General features: G+C 41.4%; 3 protein-coding genes across 3 annotated transcripts; 2 read left to right on the top strand and 1 right to left on the bottom strand.

Moving 5' to 3' along the window:
* Window positions 1-6,442: 6,442 nt before the first annotated feature.
* On the top strand, window positions 6,443-9,254 carry EAF01_012009 (uncharacterized protein; the record flags this gene model as incomplete). The annotated part of the gene is made up of 7 exons (XM_038920267.1): window positions 6,443-6,547; window positions 6,610-6,676; window positions 6,740-6,998; window positions 7,053-7,217; window positions 7,272-7,450; window positions 7,504-7,866; window positions 7,939-9,254. The coding sequence occupies 7 exons, from the start codon at window positions 6,443-6,445 to the stop codon at window positions 9,252-9,254; spliced, it is 2,454 nt and encodes an 817-aa protein (XP_038764232.1).
* Window positions 9,255-13,338: 4,084 nt separating this feature from the next.
* EAF01_012010 (uncharacterized protein) lies at window positions 13,339-16,216 on the top strand (the record flags this gene model as incomplete). Its single annotated transcript, XM_038920268.1, has 3 exons — window positions 13,339-13,503; window positions 13,579-13,710; window positions 13,781-16,216. 3 exons carry the CDS (start codon window positions 13,339-13,341, stop codon window positions 16,214-16,216), a joined length of 2,733 nt encoding a protein of 910 aa, XP_038764233.1.
* A 1,564-nt stretch (window positions 16,217-17,780) lies between these two features.
* Window positions 17,781-19,498, bottom strand: EAF01_012011 (uncharacterized protein; the record flags this gene model as incomplete). Its single annotated transcript, XM_038920269.1, has 5 exons — window positions 17,781-18,350; window positions 18,421-18,712; window positions 18,767-19,079; window positions 19,190-19,309; window positions 19,405-19,498. 5 exons carry the CDS (start codon window positions 19,496-19,498, stop codon window positions 17,781-17,783), a joined length of 1,389 nt encoding a protein of 462 aa, XP_038764234.1.
* Between the last annotated feature and the right edge of the window lie 864 nt (window positions 19,499-20,362).

The following is a 20,362-nucleotide window of genomic DNA, read 5'->3' on the forward strand; positions in this document are numbered from 1 at the left end:
AACACAAAAATCTAGTCGAGTTCAAGGCGGAGTTACTCTCTTCGCTCGCACTTTTAGAAACTTTCCTCTACTGCGCTACCGCATACATTTCCCTCCATTTGAAATTTCGCAATCCTTAAATGGTGGTAAACATGGCCATCGCATGATAGCTGGTTGACGATGTTGCGCTTGGGTTTATGACCAGCATTATTAAATTTTCCTCAATCTTGATGTAGCTCCTGTAATGTGAACAATCATGATCTGAAAATACATTATTCGATATTCTTTACTAGTCACAAAGTTCAATTGATTTTAATGCCAGAGGGAGAACTTGTGGCTTGAGAGGGGAGAGCGGCAATAGGCTTCTCTCGACCTTCATTTGTAGCTTTCATCACTCCCATAGTGACCCATGATTGAATGCCGACATAATGAGTGAGGTAGTGCTCCCACAGTCACTTGAGTTGAAGAATTGATATTTATCTTTGGCACATGGCACAGGAAGTCATATGATTTTGACATCAAGGTATTGTTCTAGGAGATAATGAACCTCATCAACTTTGTGATTCCAAAATACCCCTCGAAGTATCTCAAATGTAGGATAAATTGAAATTGAACAAAGTAGTCGATAGTCTCCTCTCACTCTGATCATCCAATACGATCTGAGTGTCTTTTGCATGTAAAAACTCAAATTCATCGCGAGTTAAGATCCAAGGGACGGAGACGTGAGATTAGGACTGCGTAAGACTTGAGGCTGAAATTCATGTCAATGAACCCTTCAAAGAATTATCCAGACCATCAAATACCTAGTAGTATCTCAGACATATAGAAAGTTAAATTCACTGTACTACAGCTATTAAAACACTAATTCAGTGGTAAAAGATACGTGGTAAGATTTTGATCAGGAGGTTCGTACGGAGCATGTAGACATTTGTAGACCTCATCCCTGATAGGGAATAACTACATTATTTGAGACAAGACTGCATAAATCTGGGGAAATATGGGGTATCATCCAAGATGACATGCGTATGCAAATTTAATAAAAGGCACTCTATTAATCTGTAAAATCTGCAAGTACGTAACTTGAGATTGATGGGAAAAGTAGTTTGTTCGAGACCATTAATGAATAAATGAATAACGTGGTTCATATACGAGTGAATCATATCACCGAATGAATCACTTGAAAAATACATCAAAATTAAGTCATTTTTGATATTCTTATTTTCATAACTAATTATTATTTTTCAAAGAAAAAATAACGAAAAATCATAATAAAAATGAAATATTTATAATATTCAGATTTTTTTAAAAAAAAATGATTCATTTTAGCTTGAAATTATAACATTTTATATTATAAAAACTCTCTTTCTTTAATAACTTTAATAATAATGAGAATTTTTAAACAAAGATTAGATTTTTGAAATAATTAAAAAATCAGATTTCATGTAAGAAGTTTTCGAATAATTCTATTGGCTAATAAAGAAAATGTACGGTTACATACAAACGAATTTTGTATGTAAATTGAGTGATCCATTTGGTAATATGATCCGCTTGTATATGAACCATGTTATACCTTTAGTTGATAAATTATTAACAAAACTTATGATGAAGATTAATACAAAATCGATACCCAAGGCTATGACTAGGATCTCCAGTGTAAACTTGTCCAGGTCTCGTCGAAAAGAAAAGAAAAGAAAAGGAAAGGAAAGGAAAGGAAAAACAAGAGGAGGAAATGCCAATAACCTTGTGATGTCAGCAATTCTCTCACCGGGATTGTTGAAAACCACTGCGGAAAGAGGGTGACGGACCGAACCGACCGTGGCATTCTCTTATTTGAAATGATCATCGAAACGAGTGCGAATCACATTATACGGGACGTCGGACCCATTTCATACAAGTACCCGTCTATCACATGTTAAGAGCTTAAGAATGGAAATATTCGGTTCTATGATACTTATGACTTATGTATAAGAAGTGATGAAACTTTAGGGAGGGGCTTTTTCTTATGTTGTTTGCAACAGCTGGAAAGTCACCTGTATGTAACTCAACATTTTTGGTTGATAGCGAGTCCTTTTTCTGTATGTATATTTCTTGGTTCTTGGGCAACTTGGGGAGGTAGTAGACGAGTCACTAAAATTGTTGTAATGAGCGGGATGAAGTCTTGCTTCCATTCTACCTGATTCAGACATTTAGTGACAATGTTACAGAAGAGGAGCGCTGGGTAGTTGATCATGATCATGCTTCTGAGCCTCTGTCGTTTAGATACACTCCTTCCAGTACCTCCATATAAGCATTAGCATGTATCTCGTCTCAACATGATTAGTGATACGAGATAAATAAATATGGCAGATCATGAAAGTTGGGCATCTCTGCCGCGTGAAAGAGATGCGATATGTATTTTTTACCCAGGGATACGGATGTATTGTCTCGATTTATATTAGGCAGCTTCAGACGACAGACCCTGAAATGACCAATGCGATGTTATCCGATGCAGGTTATCTGAATACTACATGGAGCATCATACACAACATATCTTATTGTTGAGCTACGAGTCACAACCTGGTGGAACCTTGGGGGGGGGGTAATGAAATACCCATACGCGTACTTATGTTCAAATGCACCGTTTGCGCCTCTGATGAGGTGGGCCAGGTTCGTCCGAGTATTAAGGGATGTCTCCTGCATGTCGGAGATGCTACTCCTTGAAGCGTCGCGCGTGCTGAGGGATGGGTATCTGGCAACTCGATTTTATAGTATACTTTGGATCGGCCCATAATATGTAGATCTCCGCGAGTGATTCGGGAGTGATTCGGGAGTAATGCTATCGTGTAAAGTTAAACGGACAGTTGAGTTGCTTCCTTATCCGTAGTATGAAAGATTGCACAAGAGCGGACATGACGGAAAATGACATCCCTCGTATCATCGCGGCAGTTGATTCGTATCTGCACCATTCACTTAAGTCGGATTTGTCCCAGAGAAAATTCCTTGATTACTGAACCCCAGATACCTCGGGAACACAGACCATTCAATGGAAAAAGGGTCACACAGTAATATACAAAAAAAACGTGTATTCTGTGATGCTGGGTAGAAGTGGAGTGGCGCTTTGCATTTTGCGGGGAAGTTGTTTCAAATAGTCCAAAATGTAATTTCAATCTATACTGTTCCCTCTTACCCACCATGCGGCATTTCTTTCCAATTTAATTTCAACTTTTTGAAAATGTTTGGATGTGAAGTTGCAATGTATGGAATTAAGATCATATTTTCGAAGCATAAATCAAGTATTAAGATCGATGCACAACCTGGTTTCCCGCAACTTAATCACACGATTATTAATGAATGCTAGATGAGATGCATCGCCATCCACATATTCGATGGTTATATAGGACAAGGAATAACTTTAATACGACGCTATGATCTGTGATCTCCTACGTAGGTACGAGTAAAATATCTTGAACATCATTTCGAGATGAAGTTATCACATTTTCTCGTAATCTCTCCAAATTTTAATATCTCGGACATTTCAAAATGACGGAAAATTCCTGAGGCCTTCTTCTTGAATGTTCGGAGGAACCATTGCTATTTGGTCTAGTCGTCGGCAATTTGAAGAAGTGATGCGGAAGTATTGATGATCTAAAGATGGATGGATGGATGGATGGATGGATGGATGGATGGATGGTAACTGAGGTTACATTCAATATTTAATCTCCATAAACATACATTATTTTTCTACATGAAAGTACTTGTCAGCATGGCTCGCATTGGCGTATTAAATAATAATCTAAGATGATTTCGGAAGCGAAGCCGTTGAAGATGAGACTAGGGGGGAAATTAGAAGCTTTTCGGTTGATTTTACAGTCTCACAGTCTTACAGGTTGACCGTCTCACCATTTGACATTCTAAAAATGCAGGCGCTCCAATCATCGATTTTTTGTCATCGATCATAGAACACTACAGTACGAAGCTTTACGGAGAGCTTAACCTCAAATATGCTTGGCAGGACCGTAAGTCCGCGAAGAATAACCTTCCTTTGTGAATTTAAACAAGATGACACATCCGAGTAAATACTTATTCTAATTCAAGGGACTCGGGTCCAGGAGTAACCCCAGGAATTAGCAAAAGGTAAAGTTGTGGGTTATGTGTTGTGGCCCTTATGTGTTATGGGTTATGGGTTTTCAGGAGGGTTTTTTTCTTCTCCTCTGTGGATAATGAGGGATAGCTTTCGGGGATCACAGGAATGTTGGACAAGTCATTCGACCAAGCTTCTAGCGTCTAGCATATATAAATTTGAGCTACTCCATATTTGAATCTCAATTGTGGGGAGGGTAAATACGTGACGAAGTGGGAAACCGAGGGAAATGGGCATAGTACCGGCCGGGACCGTTGCAGCGTGAATGGAGAAATGCAGAAATGCAGAGATCTCACATTGAGAGATGCAGCGAGGTAAAGATTAAAGTACGAGCTTAGCCACAGTTCCAAATCCACGGAGTAACCAGAAAGAGGGTTAGGTATTTATGCAAGAAAGTTGAAGGTGACTCGCAAATTATGCAGGAAAGCGTCGTAACTTCTTTGCTTGCAACTAAGGTTATACGGAGTAGTTGCCTTTGATCTTTGCTTTTAAATTTACCCCCTTTACTCTATACATCGATTGGTTTACTTGATCGTTTCCCTGCCATGGTAAAGTATCATTTTGACAGCAGATTAAGGACCAAGGTTGATCTAATCGAATTTTACTCCATACAAGGAAACAAGGAGAGGTGCGAGAGAGGTGAGACGGGGGAAGAGGAGTGGAGATGTATGTTAGCTCATAACCTTGGATTTTTTTTTTTTTTTTTTGTCACGGTATACTTACTCTTGAGTCCTGACTGACTGATCTTTTTCTAGGGTTCCTGGTGCTTAAAAACACGATTAGTTAATTAGGTACAGCGCATTGAGCGCTTGCAAACGACATGTGTGTTAACGAGGATGGCGAACCAGTTGCTGTTTTTGTTTTTCTCACAACCCCAGTTTTTCGATTGATGTGTCGGAGCCACGATCTCCAATATGGTAAATGGTCCGTGGGATACTGCATTTCAAGTGCATTTGCACGTCTTCAACATAAAGTTCGATAGACTCATGATCATCTTTGGTGTCTAGTATGTTCGATCTGTACCTATTCTCTCTAGTATCTCCAGAGTCAAGGAAGCTTTCAGGTACCCGACAATTATCCTTTGCTCTCATTGCATCTTTTACTTTCACCCAAATTCCGGATTGAGTCCAATAACGCATTGAACAAATTTTATCCCTCATATTTTCCTATTTGATGAATATCTGCACGCACGAATTGGAGCGAACTTGAGGGAAATGAGAAATAAAGAATAACGGCACATTCAATATGAAGAATTAGATGATAGTCAGAACCACCACCATCACCACCACCATCACCACCACCTTCACCACCATCATCATTACCACTAACTATCCCTTCTACTACCTCGACCCAAAATCTTTTGACAATGTAACACTACCTAGGTATCATTTGCACCAATGCACTAACAATCCCTGACGATGCATACATACCTAGGTAGTAACAGCTCTCTCTCTCTCTCTCTCCCTCTCTCTCTAGCTTCACTCTCCCCGCAATCTTCCCTACCAAAGTATCCAGAATATCCCCCTGTCTTGTTTTAAACTGCTGTCGTGCCTCGCTTTCCTTTGAGAATCTTTTTTACTTTCTTACCAGGTACGATATTTCTGCATCTTTAAACAACTGATCACACCCCCATCTTCCCCTTATGACAAGGACATGGTGGGACGACGCATTCCTTCTTAACCCTTAACATCCAACCCTCATCTCATGCTTTCGTACCTTGGAGCTCTGTCTTTTCTTACTCACCGATACCAATCATCTCACATACTTCTAATCCTAGCCCATTGTTTGACATTACTTACACAGTACACATTACACATTACCACGAGCCGCCACGTCCAATCCCAATCATATACTTTCTTTTCCCTCTGCTTGACACTTGAATGAAAACCCTCACCACACTTGACACCATAATATATCAACCATCAACCGTCAATTTGTCAACCGATCAACAGAAACCGCTTGGAATATATCCCTGAGAGCAGTGGTTCGGTCAATGACTATCCGATCATCTCTGTAATTGGATTACATCTGCAATTGGCGAACGAATAACGGTTACCATTACTTTGGGAAGCTCCCATCGACCCGAGAATTCGTCGAACATCCAATACCTAACCAAAAACCGAAGAGGATACGACGCACATACATAAATACATCATCCAGTTGACCCAGTCTGAATCGGAAATTATTTGCATACTTTCCCCCCCAAAACCACCACACTCGTAATGTTTTGTGCATTGCGTCTCGACCAATCTTTATGATGTGACGAATCTTATTGTTACTACTGTACAACAATAATTTCTTCTTTCGCCTTTTCTTGTCATCTTGAAATTTCCTTTCGATACCATGTCTGGAAGGCCAGCGCAAGTTGGAATTGAACGATTACCAGCACGACGTATGAGCAACGAACCACGAGAATCAATGAATTGTAAATCTTGTAGAAAGAGGAAGGTTGGTTTTACTGTGCTTCAGCTTCAGGCGCAATTCTTCCGAGATACTAAAAGTTTTTCCAGATAAAGTGCAATCGGTTGCGACCGACTTGCGAAGCTTGTCAAGTCTTCCAATGCCCTTGTATTTATGGTGGGGTTTATATCATTCAAGAAATTCGAGATACTTAATCCTAACTTTTCTCTCCTTGAACAGATGCTGTCCCTAAGAAGCGTGGACCTAAGACGGATGTATTGGAAGCTTTATTAAAGAGAGTCGATGGATTGGAACGAAAATTGAGAGATGAGAAGAAATCCAATTCTCCAAATAATGATGGGAGTGCTTCCGGTTCTGGTTCTGGTGGGGGCGAAGCGGAAAGTCCTAATGAAGATACAAAACCAAAACGACCTCATCTGGATACAACCATTTCAAATATTGCAGATGAATCAGCTGTGTATTCCCCGACACCCATAAGGTATCTAAATCCCATCCTCATTTCCAATTTTCTTTTCAATTGACATATTCTCAGCGAGCCCTCTCCATCAGTCCAACAAGATGTCCTTTTGGATACTTACTTTGTTCGATGCCACGGGAAATCTTACCATGTACTTGACGAAACTTCTATTAGACAACGAGTTCAGTCAAATCAAATTCCAACATATTTACTTTATGCAATATACGCTGTTAGCGCAAGGTATGTTCGAATTTTTGTAGTTTACACATGACGATTGACTGATTTTTCTTCAAGATATACTTCCCATCCAAATGGCTATTTTGCTGCAGTAAGATTAAGTGAAGATTATGCTCATCGAGCAAGGACCGAAGTAGACATCGACGAACCATCTATCGATAATTTACAGGCCCTCTTATTGCTTGGTATTTCTTATACAGCATCTGGAAGAGGGAAGAAGGCATACATGATGCTTGGTACATGCCTTCAATAACTTTCAAACACTAAACAATTCGCTAACTGTACATAGCGAACGCCGTTGGAATGGCTGTTGCGCTAGAACTTCATCGCGAATTGGACCAGAACATACGAATCAGTCCTGTCGAGAGAGAATTACGAAGAAGATTGTTTTGGACATGTTATTTGATAGACAGATTCACAGCATGCGGCTCAAAACGACCATCATTAATTGCCGATAAATCTATTGTTTTACGATTGCCATCTTGGTCACCCAATCCAGCCGCTCTTCCCGTCGAAGGAGAGTTCTTTCAAAGTGGTTCAAATCTTCACTTCGGTAATGGAAAGAAGAGCCAAGGAAGCAGTGGAATGCTCATAGATATTGTGAGGATATTAGGAATTACTAACCGCTATCTCGCAGCTGGCGGTGTAAAAGGCAGGTTTTGAAATCATCTTTGTTCACCAATTAATTATTGTACGAATACTGACTATCATGCTATCAAAACAGGCGACTCTCATTTCCCATGGCACTCATTATCGAACCTTTCAAAAATTCGCCAAGACTTGGATATTTGGGCAGGTGGTACACAAGATGTCTTTACATCTGTTGATACACTTTTTGGACAACCGGACAGTACAACTCTCGTTCTCAGCAAACTTATCTATCATCTCATACATTGTCTGATATATCGACCTTTTCTTCCCATCGACCTTGCTGAGTTAGCTGGAACCGGTCAACATCAATCATGGCAAATTGAAGCCACAAATCTTTGTTTTCTTCACGCAAACGCAATTGCCGAATTGGTAGAGCTCGGAAAACAATCTGCATCGATAGAATGGCCTGCATTTGTGGGATATTGTATTTGTACTGCTGGTACTGTCCATGTTCATGGGACACACTATAAAGGCGGCCGTGAAGGTGAAGTATTTTCCGCTTCCGCCGATTTACTTTCCAGAGAAATGCAACAACTTTCCGAACTTCGATATGCATGGTCCTCAGTTCAGCATCAACGAGAAACTCTACAGACGATCTATGGATGTCATTCCGATCTGGTGAAAAGTCTTGGAAGTAATCCAATGCGCTTTAGTCCAGTCTTTCACCTGGAAGACTTTTTCGATAGGTATAGTGAATTGGGCCAATTCTTTGATGGGGCTCATATTAGTTTCTCGGATGTGGTCACACCCAATCCGGAAGCATATCAGGGCCATGACCTTTACGCGCCGACGCAATCAAATAGGAACGGTTCTATGAATGGGGGAAAAGGTTTGAATGGCTCAAATGATTCAACTACTGCTACTTCCAAACGCAAATCTTCATCATCTGCACGAAAACGTGCTCTTACCAATAGTTTAAAAGAAAGACCTCTAATGTCACCGAACGGGAGATCGGTTGAACAACTACCACTACCACAGAACGGTTTACTCGGTCATGATCCGGCATCTTATTCCAATCAAGGAAGTTCAATGACCACACTTCCACAAATACCCTTTTCGCCACCTAGTCAGAATCAATCGCAACCATATACTTTCTCACCATCGCTCTCTTTGAATCACGGGCAAGAATCAGATTTTGATCCAATGTTTGGTATGTCACATCTGGGCAACGGTGGGAATTTTTCATTTGCAGGAATGGGCGGAACTAGTGATGGTATGATGGGGGAGGAAGGTATGACACCGGGAGGAAGATCAAATAATGGGAGTACAGGAACAAGTGGAGAGGAGAAAGATCCTTTCCTGAGCTTGTTAGAACAGCTTGCAGAAAATGAACAACAAAGAGGCGGGCCAAGCGAATTGGACTTTTTCTTGAGTGGTGGACAGGGTTGAAAATAAACCTGGCACACGATACCTCATGCACGCCTATGGTTATTTTTCGATACATAAATGAATCATCTCACGTGGTTGAATAATTGGCACTCTGTCAAATCATACTTGCTTGGTTGAATTAACCTGCTACCAAATCATGGAGATGAATAGGAGGAGGAGGACCTTTTACACGGGCTAGGGAGAGACGACATCAGAAAGCATTTGAGGTATTTACGAGGATGGAAAAAACAGGTTCGGAAGTGAAAGAATGTACAAGGGACTGAGAGAATTGCATTGCGATTGAGAGTAAAGGAGTTTGAGTTGGATTATTCTGCGTGCGGATACGGACAGTATCATTGAGGGGCATATGAGGGTTAATTGGGTGCAGGTGCAACCTGGGGAATGAGATGGGGAGTTTCTGGGTGTAGGCTACATTACGGCGATATCTCACGATGGGAATCTTTTATATCTAGTAAGCAAATTTGGAGAATGAGGAAATTTCCATGCTCGCCGTCACATCACACTTTAGGTGCAAAAGCGATGTTCAATATAAATATATCTTCCAAGCACCAAGTTCATCTTGAGTGGTATTTTGATTGTGAGAGCCTGGAATTATTGCCCTTTTTCGGACGCTACGAAACATGGTTGCCCCTTGTTTTTCCTTCTTAGATTTAACATATCAATCACTACCTGGTTTGAGCTCATGAATTGTGCAACAAATCGGCGAAGAAAAGATTCCTCATGTGTGTGCATGATTTGAATCACGAAAGGCTCAACCGTGCGAAGTTCTAACCGCACTCGCCTGCTACACCCATCGATCGTCAATCACAACATGTACGGAGTAACTCAATCGTTCCGCATAGTACGATTGATTGACTTTCCAGAATCATGATTCGAGTTCTTAGAGAGTACGTACAATACTCCGTAGATGCCCAAGAGCCTCACCAGCCTCACCAGTGACATCCCTCGCCCCAAACTCTCCAATTCGGAAAAACAAATTGCCTCTCAATGTAACCCCGAGATTCTACTAAAATACGAACACTCATCCCACTTCTGATACTGCGCTTTTGAGAATTGTCCACCTAATTACCTTTACGAGTTAGGTACGTGTACATTTTACACTTTCACTTTGACTGCACAGTGGACATAGTGGATGTATGTAGCCGTCCCCCACAAAATGGGGGCTGCAAATTGAATTGCTGGGGATATTTAGTGTGGATGTTAGCCTTGGATGAGCACGTGCTGAAAAGTTAGGGTTATTTTGAAAGAAAAGGTGGGAATCGGACCGATGGAGTTCCCTCTTTTAGTAGTTTATTGTATAAAAGAAGCAAAACACGGTGCGTGATTTGATAGAGGAAGAGGGGCGTTTGGAGCATTAGGATTTTAGACTCAAGAGGAAGCGAATAGATTTTTGATTGACAGATTTACTTTACCCCGCGTTATGGGCGTTATCGGGGGTCGATGGGTAGGATAATGGAGCACGATGCAGTTAGGTACTAGGTACCGGTCGGTTAGAGTAAACTTGGGGGCAAGACGGCGCGGGGATTCGATCGTGATGTGCGTGACCTACTTAGTACGTACCTACTACCTACACTGTCAGATCTTAGTATCTTACTTTATTCTGTAAGGTTAGTAGGATGTTCTCATTACGGGTGAAGCTTGCGAGAAAGTACATAGTACCAAGTACATTATACGAAAAACAAGACTCTTCCTAGTCCAAAATGAATATCGGCACCGAGCGGATTTATAGCGGATCTTAGCATGTCGATTTTGTATCGCCGAAGTTATGATGAGGAGAATGCCGATAGTATTGAGTTAATCAGCTAAGCCATCGGACTTCATAGGTAGGTAGGCTCGTAGGGAGTTTAGGGAGTTTGAGGAGTTTGATGCTTTGCTAATTCTCCATAAATCCAGTAAGTTTTTAGTTCATCCTGTGAAAGACCAGGTCAAAGGCTAGTACATAGTGACTTTAAATTCTGGCCGTGATTAGTTATTGTTACCTGATGAATCTTTCTGTCTTATGAACCAATTATTAGTATTCGCATTGACGGACGAAATGTTTCATCAGAGATCATGGAATTTGATAGGCTCGGAAAACGAAATAGGGGTATTTTGAGATGTGATACGGAAAGAGAAAATTATCGAAAAGAGACATGATACGATGGAATGAAGTCAAGTGAAAAAGTGTGGTGAATTATAGTGAAATCCAGCTCCCCTGATTCGATGGCATTTAAAGTTTTGACAATATGGCTAAGCCTACTTATATAGCATTACTTCAAACAGTATGAGCAAGTATTGTCGTCTCAAGTTGCGAAATTGATCAATTCACTCCCAAAGTTTAAATTAAAAATAAATCAAAAAGGGTTTAACATTACATGAGAATGATGCTAACATCTAAGATACCTAATGTCGATTGATCAAAGCCTTCTGAAGACTATTGGAAAAATTACTTAGGTAACCTTATACTTGCGAAGTATCGGATGTTTATCAGTACCTATTCCATGCTTTCGTGGATCTCATCTTATAAATTTACATCAAAACTGCGCTGCCCATCAAACTTCCTTGGCAATTATTGACTCAGGATCAATGTACAGCTGGCATCTGCCTGCTTGACACCTGCTTGAAATGTCCATTTGACTCCTTTGGGAATGAAAGGGATTATCATACATGTACCGTGCAAGCGAAAAAGATTTTGTGTGATAATCAGGGAATTCCTTTCGATTCATGATCTTCAACCATATCAAAGTTTGATATCATTTTGACACAGAGAAATCGGGGATAAAAGATGAAAGGCATGCCAAAGTCTATGAAATATCGGAGAAGGCGAATAGATGAGGTAGTGTTTGGTGTTTGGTGTTTGGTGTTCGGTGTACGACGTACGATGTGATGTATACACACCTAGTATTCCTGATGTAAAAGCAGCCATAGGAAACTAACCTTAAAATGGTCATATAACTTACCTTAACCGAGGGATTAAAGTTTATTCATTTACGTCACTTTTCACTAAATTCATCAACTTTTTTTTTTATGATTCCATCGTCACTCTCTTTGAACAACCGAAAATCCCCCTCCCATCACCTGGGCATCTTTTCGCGATTCACGACCTCTTAATGGGAAACACTGAACGGTTTATTATAATTACCACCCGCCCCGATGGTAATTATAGATAGACTAATGACAAATAAGGTTTGGGTTATATTTAATCTTTGTTGATGCTGCTTTTCACTTGCTCGCATGTAAGTTTGACGACTTTTCATTGGAGATGATCCAATCCATAAGCCTCTGGTAAGTGAGAAGAAGGCTTTAGGCCTGTAACAAAAATCTCTTCATTTCCCAAGCTTCGCCCCATAAAGTCAACGAATCGGCAATGGCGTCCGAACTACTGGAATTGGGCTATTCAAGGTCTTGCTATGTTCTGAATGGTTGATTGGATTCCAAACTCATTATTTTTGCCAATCTGCCAATAACTTTGAATCCCAAAGTCTTGATGTGGGAAATACCGGGGTAAAACGTCCTCCTCGAACTACGAAGTACTAACAAGTGCCCACAAACGTGCGAGTGGGCACTTGGGAACCGGGAATCGGGAAAAGAGGATCAGAGTAGGTCATGATCATCTATACTCGACCTATTGTCCAGACTGTCCGCTGCTCAATCCACATATCGAATCAACTTCGATATACATCTACGCCGAAAATAATTCAACAAGAGAACAAATCATCACCACTTGTCCTCCGACACCCTCATACCGATTATAGCGTAGGACCATTTGCGCTATATACGATCTCGAAAGCTGGTTGGCACGCGCGAAAAGTAATCCCATCGAAAAACGAAAATTCGACATTGGCGAATACGAATCAGCGAGTTGAATTGAAGGCAGAGATTGGATCGCAGGAGGGGGGGATACATCACAAATCGTGTTTGTTCGCCTCATTGGGAATACAATTGCGCGCAACTCTCACCGATCGCAAAAGTCGCACTTCAATATTATTTCGGTACATCAGAGGATGGAAATACGGAAATTGTTACATTCGACTTAGGAGTGGAAAATGACTTAGGGATCGAACTCGAGACGAATCAATTTGAGACAAAAATATATAAACATACAATGTCAACATCAACAGATCCTATACCATCGCGCAGTGAGCTGGTTTTTTGGGTCACTACCATTACCTTTATTATTACGAGCATATTTGTTGTAGCGAGATTGGTTTCTAGATTCGGAATTTTGAGGAAGAGAACTCAGGATGACTGGTTTATCATACTCTCTTCGGTAAGATAGGATTTCTTCTGGGGGAATAACATGTTGAACGAATGGGATTACTAACACTCATGAATCTTATGACAGATCTTTGCATTTGGGTTAACTTTCTCGATTGATTATGCAACAACCAAAGGCTTGGGAAAGCTCGATCGTGAAATCAAGGAAGAATGGGGCCCTCAACTCAAAAAAGCGGAATATGCATTTACAGTACTTTATGTGAGTTATGGTCGGTGGATATGGTTGGTAGATCATGAACTAAGTTCCCAATTTCTGACTCCTTCTACAGAACCCATGTTTGATGGCGACAAAGACCTCAATTCTCATTTTCTACTTACGTTTAAGCCGAAATACTCAAAAGCTCCTGAGGTGGGCTTCATATATTACCCTCCTCGTTACTGTTTTGGATGGTATCGTCCTTACTTTTGTCAACGCATTTCAGTGTAGCCCTGTTTCTGGTGCGTGGAGGACAGATACGGATGCGAAATGTCTATCGATAATCACCATCTATCTAGCATCAGCCCCTGTGAATATCATTACGGATTTGGCCATATTGGTTCTACCGATTCCTGTTCTCACTGGAATGAACCTGCCCCAAAGGCAAAAGGCGATCTTGGTTTTTACTTTCTCCTTGGGAATTTTCGTTACAATTGTCGACGTTGTCAGAATCTATTATTTACAGCAAGCCTCGAATGACTTCCAAACATCCGTTTTAGCTCACTCGCAGCTCGGCGCAGGATATGATTTTGCCTACAATGCCTCGCTTGCATTTATGTGGTCGGCTGTTGAGGTCAATGTCGGGATCGTGTGTGCTTGTATTCCTACCTTGAAGCCACTTATGAAGGTAATATTACCCGCCATGCTTGCGGACCGAGTATCCGGAAGAACAGGCTCGCACACCCGCACGGCAGATAATCTTGAGTCTGCGAGTCCACCCAATGGTAGCCAAGGCCAATTAGCCACGGTCGATGATCATTTACCACCAGGAAACAACGCGTTGACAGACAGTCCTCTATCACCATTGTCAGATACTCATCCTGGAGGTTATCGAGAAGACATGGAGCAGCAAGAACTCAATATGACAGAATTCTTAACGGCTCCTTCAGCTTTTGGCTTGGAAACCTTGCGACGAAATTCTACAGCACGTACAGCAAATACCACTTACTTTGGATTTGTCAATATGAGGGTACCAAAGTCAATGATGAAGACTCGTGGGAGAGAAGCTTTCAAATATTGCATCTTGGTCACCATTTTATTTTTTCTTTGGGGTTTCTCGTACGGATTACTCAACAGATTGAATCGCGAAATAGCAGCGCTAGCCAATTACTCCGATGGCCAAACCATAGGATTATCTGCCGCATATTTTGGAGGTTATGTCATTGGAGCCCTAACAGTAGGACAATGGGTCCTGAGACATAGTGGTTTCAAAGCTACATTCATTTTGGGACTTTGTATTTACGGCACTGGCACATTAATGTTTTGGCCCTCCGCAGTTTTAACATCATACACTGGATTCATACTGTCCAGCATTGTTGTTGGATATGGTCTATCGATTCTAGAGACTGCGGCAAATCCATTCCTGGCTCTATGCGGGCCAATGCAATATGCTGAATTTAGATTGATGCTTGCCCAAAGTATACAAGCCGTCGCATCACTCGTGAGTCAAACTATGGCAGAGAAGGTTTTTTTCAACGGAGTACAAATTGAGGGTAAAAAACACTTGACTCTAATTGATGTTCAATGGGCCTACCTCGCGATTGCCCTCTTTACCGTCATCCTCGCTCTATTCTTCTATTACATGCCTCTGCCCGAAGCTAGTGATGCCGACCTTCAAGCACAAGCGGAACTTTTCGAAATATATCCATCAAGAAAATTACCCTGGACAGGCACATCCATCATTTATACGACTCTCACCATCGGTGTTATAGCTCAACTCTGTTATGTTGCAGCACAGGAGTGTATTTCAGAATTCTTCAAACCATTGTTAATTTCATTTGTCCCTAGAACGGGTAGTTTCAAATCATTCTTCACACTAAATAACGATGAAGATTACCTACTATTAGGACATGGACTTTTCGCCATTGGTCGATTTGTTTTTGCACCTCTCTGTTTAGTGGTCCCACCACGAATTCTATTGCTCATTGCTTTAGTTTGCGTTACCATATTTTCAGCTTTCGTCTTCGCCATCAATGACATATCACAGTCTTTCCTTGCTGCATCCTCTCTTTTAGTTTTTTTCTTTGAAGGTCCGATTTTCCCACTGGTGTTTTCTTTGACCATTCGCGGTATGGGAAAACATACAAAGTGGGCATCAGCATGTGTAGTAGCATCAGCCACTGGAGGAAGTGTTTTTGTTTTTGTTCTTTTTGGTGTGCGAAAAATTCATACCATACAATATTCTTTTGTAATTCCTTTTGTATTATTTTTGATGGCATTTTTATATCCAGTGTATTTAAATTTTGGTGGTGAAGGTGTGAGGCATCAAGTTGACCCAAAACCTGTCGTCATGGGTGGAGGAGTTTGGTCGGGCAGTGATGAAAATAGAGAAGCTGGACATGATTCCAGAGGCAATGAAAGCAATAGACCGGACACGCCTCTTCGGAGGTTAAGTCGTAGAGTATCTGTCTTGGTGCAGAAGATGAGTCTTACCGGGAGAAAGTGTAGCACGGAATTACCCATGGTAGAGCACAGAGAAACGAGAGGGAGGAAGAACAGTAGTGAATGATTAGCTTGGGCGGTACAAGGCGTATTTGGGCTTGGTTTTGATTTTTGACTCGAAATTAGCGGGCGTTTAGGGTATCCGAGAGGATCAAATCTTAGATATCCAGCTTTATGGGTATGGGAGTCAGTGAATGGAAAACTTGGGCACGGAAGGAAAAAAATACCCTCGATTATAATCGGGACAGCGCAGGCTAGGGTACTTACAATGCATACATTACAGACAGCATTTCGGGTCAAGAGATATTTCCTCTTATCTGGCTTTGGGGTTATCTCCCATCATCACAGGACTTACGATTTTATTCATGTATCAATAGTTATATTTATATGTATTATTATTATTATTAATGAAAGACGAATATCATCCAAGGATTGATTGACTGCATGTTGTGAATATACTTGTCGGATCTTGCGTGCTTCACTTCACCCCGCAATCATGTAATTCAAACTCACGAATCATGGCAGATTGAGAAGTGTACTCTAAATCCCTCTGCGCCGCTCCAAATTGACGAAAGACGATCTAGAATAGTTAATTACCTCATGCTTTCATTGATATAATCGAGGCCTCGTCCTAATCACTTGCCCCGCCCTGCCTCGCTTCCCTCCCGTCTCTCCCCTAAAATCGATCGGGCTCGTCCGCCAAAACGTCAGCATAACTGTAGTCGAATTGGTTCCCCTCCACGATCCACGTTCTTAACATTAATAATCTTTACTCGACGTACTTGGGTAACTCTCCATTTTCTTTCACTTCTCCCGAAATTTCGAATGCCGCCTTTTACTTCCCACCCTACCGTATCCTATCACTTCTTACTCTACTCTCCTCTCTCGATCCTTTTTTCCTTCCGAAACACAATCCGCCCCCTCAATCCCATCCCATCCCATCCCATCCCATCTCCCCATCCCCCACCAATCTTCCCCATTACCCCACCTCCTCACCCAAAAAAATCCTCACCTCCACCAAGCCCCTCCGTCCCCACCACCTTACCATCACAGAGCTTCCAAACGAACAAGTCAATAATTATCCACCCCGTCTTCCCGCTGTACGCTCGGCGATTTCACACGCTCGCTAATCTGTATGTTTAATCAATGCTTACGGTTTGATGGATAGGCCATTCCCCGCCTCTTGCATCATACTCACAACATCTTACACATCAATTAATTAAAATGATATATTCTTAAAAATCTCATTCATTATCTCATCTCATCCCATCCTTTCATCTCATCATCAACCCTTCGTCACCTATTCATCCTCTGTGTATGTCTCTTAGTAAAGCAATGTATGGGGTATGTGCACGCAGAAACAATGCAATACAAGAATTCATAGCCAGTACTGTAACCACCAACTCAACATCTCATGTCAGATCCATCCTTTCCCATCAATCACAACAACCCAGCAGAAGTTGCACGCTAAAACACCGTATCCCATATCCTTCCATATCAACGTCAAGTAAGAAAATGAGCATTAATTTCCCAACTCCATTTCATAATGTTTCCTTCCCCTTTCTTATTCCGTTGGCCTCGCTCCTCTCCCATATCCATCTCTCAACTGGCCCGTTTCTTCCCCTTCCAATTTACAAACTCATCCACCCAAACATTCCTGTCATTCCTACCAAAACCACCGTCGTAACCATTCCAGCTCCAACTCTATCCCCTGTAGATGGCGGTTTGACAGCATCCAAACTAGTCGTACTTCCACTACCCGCTGCACTATTCCCAACACTAGTTCCACCTGTACTATTCGTAACCGGGGCTTGAGTGTGTTGAACGAGATTTACAAAAATAGCACTCATAGCTGCCATTTGTTGTCCTACACCAGATGTTCCATCCCAATCGGTTCCCTTACTCCAACTTAATCCACATGTTCTACCATTAAATGGACTCGAGCCTGAACATTGTTTGGCTGCTGCGACTGCGGATGCTTTTAAGTATGGCATGATTAGATCATAAGTATAAGGAGCCATTTTTGTGGTTGCAGCCAACCAACGAGTGAGGAATGCCTTGAAGGAAAACATATCAGTTGTACATGAAAGTTTTGCTTCGCAAGCAATTTCATAGGCGATATCACCGGTAGGAAAGAAGTTTTTGAATGTAGCATTGAGAAGTCCATCGACACGTTCTTTCCAAATTTCGGAGCCATTGGTCTAATTCCATGTTAGTATCGAGATTTGAGGGCATCAAAAATCGAAAGGGAAAAAAACGCAAGGAACTTACATGATTATACATGGTAGCTGCACCGAGTAAATACACTCCCGAATTGTAAGAAAATTGAACCTTGTTGATATCCGTACAATTCTCTTCAATGTGAGCACCATCATAAATATTATAATCTTTGTCCATGTATCCAACACTTTTCACCCAATTCCATGTTTCTTCAGCAAACTGGGCATACGTTTCGTTATTGGTGTATCTCGCGAGTCTCGCCCCAATATTAAAGAAACATCCATTTGCGATAGAGTTCTTATAATTGTAACCCGTAAGATATGGATAAACTTGCCAACGTAAACTATCAATCATTAGCCCAATTTCCTCTCCCAATCTCAAAATCATAAGAGCTTACCCTCCACCACAAGTAGCATTATCAATTCTCACTGCTTGAGTATTGAAGACCGCTTGAGCCAAAGCCAACCAACCTGGCCTGTCCGAAGGAGGATCTGGGAATTTCGTTTCCGCTGCAGTCATAGCCGTCATTCCCCAAAATCCTTGATCATCATTTCCCATAGATTGTGACCAATTCGCAGGCATCATATCATTGTTTGCCCCAGTTTGCCATTGAATCCCCGCCATCGCATCATCGTTGTATGAGGAATCGCCAGTATAATACCAATAATCGATAAGAGACCCCCACATTGCACCGGATTCCCACCAATAATCTAGACAACAAGTATGAAGATCAGTCTCAGATTTCTATTTTCATGTCGCATTTGTATTTGCGCAAAGGCGAGAATGGAGAGCAAAGAAAGAAAAAGAAATCCAAACTTACAACCCCAAGAAGGATCTGGCGGAGGTCCAGGTAAAACTCCAGGTATTCCTCCCGATTGATTTCCCTTATAATATGTCATCATATCGTATGCGATTGTCGCGGCCGCATTCTTTATTGAAGCTATATGGAAGAACAAAAACATCAGTTAGCAAGTCTGAGTCTGTAGAGTAAAGGGCCGTTTTCGAATGCCCGAATCAAATTCCTAACAAACATACTATCGTCATCCAGATTTAATTCTATCTCAGCATTAACCATCGAGGAACTGAGTAGAACTGCCGTCGCAGCCGATAAAGCGAAAGTCGGAAGCATTTTGTCCAAAGTTTCTCGATACTATGCAGTGTGCAGCGCGTAGAATGTGATGCCGCGTAGTGTGTGTTTGTAGGTATGGAAGAGTCGATGTTGAAGTTGGGAATCCTGAAGAGGTTTGTAGGATTCACTCAATCTTAGAAGTATCCTTTCCAAAAGGTTCAAATCGATTTAAGAAACGAATGGACGTCAAATACTTCTTTTTATGTTACGAATTTCCCTCGTGGTGATAATCCATCAATATGAAAAGAGAGTCATTGAAAGAGTTGTAGAAGTAAGTGACAATAAGACGATGAGACGAAAAGGTGTGTGAGAGTCAAGAAAGAGAGGGAAGAGGGAAGAGGGACGATGGAAGAAGTAGAAGAAGATTGGTTGTAATGAGTGAAAAGTTAGTAGTGAGATAATCTCAGATGGATTCATTGGAGGATAATCCCAAAGCAGAGCAAGGTTTATTTATGTAGCGCTTTCTCTTTTGATTCGCAGCTGAACGTTTTATGATAGGATCCTTCCCTTCCCTTCCCTTCTTCCCTTCCCTTCTCCCCTGGGCACCGCCTCTCATTCAATTTTACATGATGAGAAATGAATGTAACGATACATACTAGGCAGCCCTAGTACTAGATATCTACAATGTCGACATATCAATTCTCTCCAAAAATTCCATCCTTTCTTCATGGGGGCAAGCCCCCAGACCCCCATAGCTCGCTGCGCTCGAAGGGTTCTACTTCCAATCTAATCCATCTTCACAGTAGTAATCATCCATAGAGGGCCAGCGGAACGTTAACTGTAAAGTAGATAGAAAGGGTTCATATTTCAATGCAACAGTGTAATGTAATATCTACGAAACCCTCCAGCAAAGTGACAGTCATC

This window comes from Botrytis porri (genome assembly GCF_014898465.1).
Source record: "Botrytis porri strain MUCL 3234 chromosome Unknown BPOR_029, whole genome shotgun sequence".
NCBI classification, from domain to species: domain Eukaryota; kingdom Fungi; phylum Ascomycota; class Leotiomycetes; order Helotiales; family Sclerotiniaceae; genus Botrytis; species Botrytis porri.